Source organism: Helicoverpa armigera, chromosome 24, assembly GCF_030705265.1.
Source record: "Helicoverpa armigera isolate CAAS_96S chromosome 24, ASM3070526v1, whole genome shotgun sequence".
In the NCBI taxonomy this organism is placed as follows: domain Eukaryota; kingdom Metazoa; phylum Arthropoda; class Insecta; order Lepidoptera; family Noctuidae; genus Helicoverpa; species Helicoverpa armigera.
This window is the reverse complement of record NC_087143.1, coordinates 9,600,114-9,606,377: the sequence shown is the minus strand read 5'-3', so window position 1 is coordinate 9,606,377 and position 6,264 is coordinate 9,600,114. Positions and strand designations below refer to the sequence as shown.

Here is a 6,264-nt window from a genome sequence, read left to right as displayed (position 1 = left end):
CTTAGATATAAACTTTTTGAGTAATGAAAAATGTAGGCAAAATACGAGCGACACTTCAGCAATTAACATCAATGAGGATGACTACATGTCACAATACGTCAACGAGATGTCAACAGACGACATAAGCGGGTAAATTATTTGTATGGATGTTCTTGTCTATCGCTAGAATATATGTCAATGAGTATTGCACACGATGTTCAAAGACGATGTTCTAAATTCAAATCACTTTGCCGCTCTAGAGGATAAAAACGACTTTTGCGCTCAGATATCAAAGAGTAAAACTACTCTTTCCGAGATGGTGGGATGAAAAAAATATTTATTGACACAACACAAGACATATCTATGACGGCGCCACCGTCGATGTGTCAACCGTCGATCTGTCAACGGTGGACCTTATATAAAGCGGCGCGCGCGCACGACTCGGGTCATTCGTTCGCCGACCGTTGCCGAGTGCACACCTCCCACAAATTCGTGATAATTTATTTCGTTAATATTAATTGTAGTGACTAATATTGTGTTAATTGGAATAAAACCAAGTGATTGTGTGAGAACCCCTTTGTTTTATTTAACGATGTCGGATCCTGACGCCGACATCTACATACACATAGGAATAAATAATAACAAAAGGCATTATGCCAGACAGCTAGTGCCTGACGCTGGTTTTCAACTGGACCTATGAGAAGTTGAGGGTGTTAATTGGTATCGAGAGGTAGTCTCAGACTATGACCAACTACAGCTCCGCTTACAGCACCCACCCGAATGATAACAATGTGTTTATTAATAATAACTTCTTGCAGACCATCCAAGACCCACGACGACAGCAGTTATTCTGATCTCCAAGGAGATAGTACTGGCATCAGCTTTGGACATTGATTACTATCCTAAGAATGATTTCAGGTAAAGTATAAACATAGATTTTGACTCAATTACTAAATAATGTCGCTTAAGTGGAATGTGTAATATTTGTAAATATGTAAGTTGAAATATTTCTAAATGATAAAATAGAAACACTATGATTTTTATATGTATAGGTACATATAAACTCAATAGCATTAGAATTATTTGTACACCAATTCCATTTGGTAGAACATAGAGCTCTAACATGTTTAATTTTAAGACCTTTCTGTATGCCTATGCTCACAAATAAATTCATTGAATTGTACCTAAGTGACTTCACCAAGAGAACAATTCATTATTCCTCCCCTACCTACATCGTCTGCCTATTTGTTAGAATTCTTCCCAGATTCCATTAGAATCTTTCCAGTAGTGTTACATTGTTTTTTTTTGTTGTAGATTTCTATCACGCGTGGTGCTAGGCAATAACTGCAGCGGTCCATTCTTTCGTGTCAGAGACTATACCTTTAGCCCCGACTTTACTCGCACCACGTACAGTTCACTAGCTATCGTGCACTTGGACACCATTCGTCACGAACACGGTAAGTTATTTGGAAATATATAAACACTTTTGTGATAATCTTTAGTAAGTATTGTCATCGGCACGAATCTTGAGCGCTGACCTTCACCTGCGCAGAAGTGATTTACTAGCAAAGAACCAATCTCGAGTGACGGCTATGACGCGATGCGTTGCAGGCCAATCACCGCTTTACCCCGCCCCTTCGCCTCACTTCATACCACAAAAGGGACCGAATAAATCACTTCTGCGCAAGTGAAGGTCAGCGCTCAAGATTCGTGCCGATGATTATATACTCATCCCGATGTCATGGTCGGTTTCCAGTCTAACCAAAAACCCTACTAGTGCCTGATATGGAGCAACTGCCTATCTGGGTAAACTGGTTCCCCTTGATAGCACTCGTTGACTTACTTACTGGCTTCTACTACTCGTAACTAAAAAAAAACTACTGCCGGATTTTTTATGCCTTCCGAAACACGAAGGAACCAGAAGATCACCCATATAGACCACGCGGCTGTTGTCACTGGGACCGTCTCCTTTATTAGAAATTGTTTCCCACTATAAAATATATCAACTAACTATGTAAAAAGTATATTCTTCTTCTCTGCAGTAATGTTCCCCATCTGCAGCCCACCACAGGAGTTCTCTAATGGAGAAGAAATTTACGCAATGACTTTATTTAATGGTGTGTACCTCTGAGCAGTTTTTTTTTGAATTTTTCTTGGCCCAGAAAAGGGTTTTTTAACAGTTATAATATTAGAAAAAGCCTGTGTCAGATAGTTTTCAATAAAACATGGCAATTCAATTTTGATGACCAGGAGTTTGGGGTCTTAAAACATATCTGTTAAATTGTGATGGGGGAACTTGAACTGCTGAATAATTAGCCTGCAATAACATATAGAAGGACATAATTAAGTACAATTCAGTTTTGTTAATTCTGCAGATTGTTACAACAGCTCAATGGTCATGGTTCACAAGATGGATTATGTGGACACCACGCACTGCCACGACTATTATAGGAGAGTTGAGGTAATTATAGCAATGAACAGAACTAAAAACATTGTTTCTAGCATCGAAATTGATCTTTAAACATCAAAAGTTAAAGCCAAAGTAATGTCTAAAGTGAAAGTAACGGTCAAATTCAATTTTTCTATTAGTTTTGCTGTCACTTTAGCCTTGAAAAAACGAATTTGACCGTTACTTTAACTTTAACTTTTGATGAAGAAACTGGCCGTTGGTAATTTTAATTTTTAATAATAGTTATGATCAGCATTTTTATCGTCCCACTACAGGCTTTTTTTGCACAGAAAAGGAAAGACCGTTAATCGCCGTGCTTGTTCAAGGTGAATTGATGATTTCTTTCTTCGAGACGTTTTCCTTCACCTTTACGAGCCGTTAACCAAGTATTTAGAAAGTACAAATATCTTAGAATAGTTACATTGGTACTTACCTGACTTGGAATCGAGCCGCACACTCGTTCTTGAGAGGCTTCAACCACTTGACCTCTACGATTTGAAGACCTACGTCTATGAACAAATCAGCATGTTGAATCCCCAGTTGGACATAGAGACCATGTGGCCCATTCACCTGGTGTGCGCGAAGGGTGTGAAGGGAGGTCACTGCATCTGGCGCAGTGGCACCGCCCTCGTCATTCGAGACGATGGACAGTGGAAATTGGTGAGGACCTTGCAAATTACCTGATCAATATTTCTTCAACTTTTCTTTGGGTATGGAAAGTGGAGTGAATCTATTAAGATATGTTCAAGAACTAGTAAGTATATGATTTGAACCATTTAATAAACAGTAAAACAAACAGAAACAGAGAAAAGTTATGTGTAAGTCCACATGTCTGTGCACCCGCACAGCTGATTACTGTCCTGCACTGATCTACTGTCCTGTCCTACTTGCCATTTTCTTCTCTTGTTCAGGTGTATCTTGTTGAGGTATATCGCAAGTTTCACATTTTAAATCACCTTTTGTTGATGCAGCTCGGTCTTGGTGTCTACGGTCCTGGCTGTCAATCCCCGTCCAGGTTCCTGGACTACGGCATGTACCACTACTGGGTGCAGCGCAGTATCACCAGAATTGGACAGCCTGCCATCACCAGGATAGCACCAAACCATCTGATAGTCCGGAGAAGTTATTAATCATTTTACTTATTTTTATTTTATTTAGTTACATTTTTATCATCTGTATTTTGTCCCAAATCAACAATGAACCTAGTTGAAAATCCTATTAAAGTTTGTTAGATTGTACTCTTGACGCGCTGTGCAATATTTATATTTGTATAGAATTTTGGTTCAATACGTAAGTTCATCGACTCAGAAATCAGTGATATGAGTAATCCTTCCTCGCTTTTTTTGAGGCTTTGAGATGGCCGTTTCAGGTTGCCTTTTGGCTTGCTATGAACGCGGTTGGACCTTTAAGACCATATGTGTTTTGAAAAGAGTGTCTATGGAGTTTCTTGCCGGTCCATCTCCATAAGACTCACTCCTTGGAACCGTGCATCTAGCTATTAAAGTTTTATAGGATTCTGTAATAGCGCTATACGAAATAACTATATACTATATGCCTTTGACTTTGAGAAAAATAATACGTAAAAGTTTCATAACGTTCCAGCAACAACAAATATCCCAAGATTCGGTCACTGCGACCCCGAAGAGCAAAGGATGGAGATCTTCTCAGACAGGACCACTGTCGTGCCACCTTATACGGAGTTCGGAGAGTTTGACCAAATAGCTAATGTTTATTATAATGTAAGTGACTTTCAAGTCTTTAGGGCAAAAATGTTTAGGAGGGCATGTAGAACTGTACGTCGATTCTATAAAATTCAGACAACAACTAGCATTTCACTTCGCTATTCACTCTCACTTCGCATTTGATTCAAAACGTTCTAAGGTCATCTCATACTATATATGTCAAAATCTCGAGTTTAATTTAGTTCAACTCGCAAACACGCTCGCAAGAGTAGCGCTAGTGTAGTTTGAGAATGCTAATCAAGAAACTCACGGCGGATTCAGATGCGAAGTTAAGAATGAAGTCTTACAGAATGTCAGTCCTGAGGAGTCACGTAGTAGTGGTCTGGGTAGAGAGATCTAAAGATAGAGGGTAATGGGGTAGGCTTAGGTTCAGCAGTTGAAGGTAATAGCCAAATATGTGAGATGTGCATATATTATATAGAGATTTACGTTATTTCAGGTGACGTTACTCCATAACGTGGACTATCACTGCATAATAATCAAAGTTTGGCACGTGTTTAAAACTACTGCGACCCCTGTGATGACGATACATCGTTTTAAAACGAAACCTGAAGAAAACACGACGAGATCCGACATACATTATTTCGTTGATATAAAGTCAAGACAGACTTGTACGTTTGAAGTGATTGCTTACGGAGCTGCCGTTCATCCAGAAGAGGAGATTGAATTGGATTATACAATACCTACATAATTAACTGCTAGTAAGCAGTAAATATATTGACAGAAATATATGATTTTAAGTGCCATTGTAGTATTGAATAGTTTCTTCATAAGTTTGTTTTTAGCCATAAGTACTGTTCAAATATCTTACTGTAAAAACATGATGATGTATGCACTCAAAATAGTTTTTTTGTAACAAACTGTAAATAAACGTGAAATTGACAAAATTATTACAAGATCACCTTCGTTTTCTGTTTATCATCGTTTTCCCCACATAGGTATGTCGGATGCAGCTTAGTGTCACTGTTCTACACGAATCGAATGCCAACTAGACCTCTTCAATCCAGTTACCCCACGATGGTGTTTTGTTATGAAACTAAAGTATGCCATTTTTGTCAAATACTAATGTTTTGTTTGCCCGACAAAGTGGAATTGTACAAATGTGGAATTTTTAAACAGTGTCGATGCTTACTCAAATGGCTAGTTGCAACAAACGAGTTCATAAGGCAAACACTAATTTGCCGTGAGGGTGGGTGATCACGGTTGCTATATAAGAAATAACTTTTTTATTACGCGTGTCATTAAAAGAAAAATGCAAATCATTCAGTGTAAATAAGGGTTCAAATATTTTGTAATGTGTGACTGGGCTGTTTGTTGTAACGTGTAGTTTTCGGCCAACGACGATATTTTACTTCTTAACGGTGACCAACAGTCACCGTCAATAAGTTAACGCTCATCAAGAGTGAAGAGTAATATTTGAATAGGAATTCAAAGGGACTAGATGAACTTGCGCTATTGTTAGCAAGAACATTGCAAAGCCTCCATGTATATGATATAATCTTTGCTGCTGTGACCCCCGTGTAATAGTGATTACTGTGAAGTTTAGTGCAAATAGTTCTAAAGACAATATGATTAGTTTGGCTGTTATTTGTGTCCTATTATTCAAAATACCGTCTTGTTTAAATGTAGGTAAGTAATTCGTTTTAAGTAATTACTTTTTTAGTGGTAATTAATCTCAGAATAAAAGTGAGTCGTGGTGGCCTAGTGGGTAAAGAAACAACCTCAAGTACGAGTTTGGGTTCCATTCCAGGACAGGCAAGTACCAATGCAACGTTTCTAAGTTTTTATGAACTTTCTGAGTATATCTCCGACACCAATGACCGTGTTTCGGAGGGCAAGATAAAATGTACGTCCCGACTGTCATTTGAACATTATTGGCATTTGTTACGTGAAGTGCAAAGCCAGAAAGTCTGGCAACCAGACTTATCAAGGGGTATCAACTTATCAAAGTATCAAAGAGGTCAGGCAGTCCCTCCATGTAAAATGCTGGTGCTCAGCTGGAACCGGTTAGACTGGAAACTGACGCCAACATAGCAGTAAAAATGGTAGGCGGATGTTGTTACAGCTTATAACATATTTGCTACGTTTTCAGAA

At 38.6% G+C, this 6,264-nt stretch overlaps 1 protein-coding gene across 1 annotated transcript; it reads left to right on the top strand.

Moving 5' to 3' along the window:
- The first annotated feature begins 571 nt into the window (after positions 1 to 571).
- On the top strand, positions 572 to 4,982 carry LOC110382046 (uncharacterized). The gene is made up of 9 exons (XM_064041034.1): positions 572 to 659; positions 798 to 897; positions 1,294 to 1,436; positions 2,022 to 2,096; positions 2,355 to 2,440; positions 2,969 to 3,088; positions 3,400 to 3,550; positions 4,031 to 4,167; positions 4,610 to 4,982. Exons 1-9 carry the CDS (start codon positions 572 to 574, stop codon positions 4,859 to 4,861), a joined length of 1,152 nt encoding a protein of 383 aa, XP_063897104.1. The 3' UTR covers positions 4,862 to 4,982.
- The last annotated feature ends 1,282 nt before the right edge of the window (positions 4,983 to 6,264 follow it).

Coding starts and splice junctions, on each gene's coding strand:
- LOC110382046 (XM_064041034.1), top strand. CDS start 572: ATGTCGGATCCTGACGCCGACATCTACATACACATAGGAATAAATAAT. Junction 1,437..2,021: donor CACCATTCGTCACGAACACG/GTAAGTTATTTG, acceptor TCTTCTCTGCAG/TAATGTTCCCCATCTGCAGC. Junction 2,441..2,968: donor ACTATTATAGGAGAGTTGAG/GTAATTATAGCA, acceptor TTGAATCCCCAG/TTGGACATAGAGACCATGTG.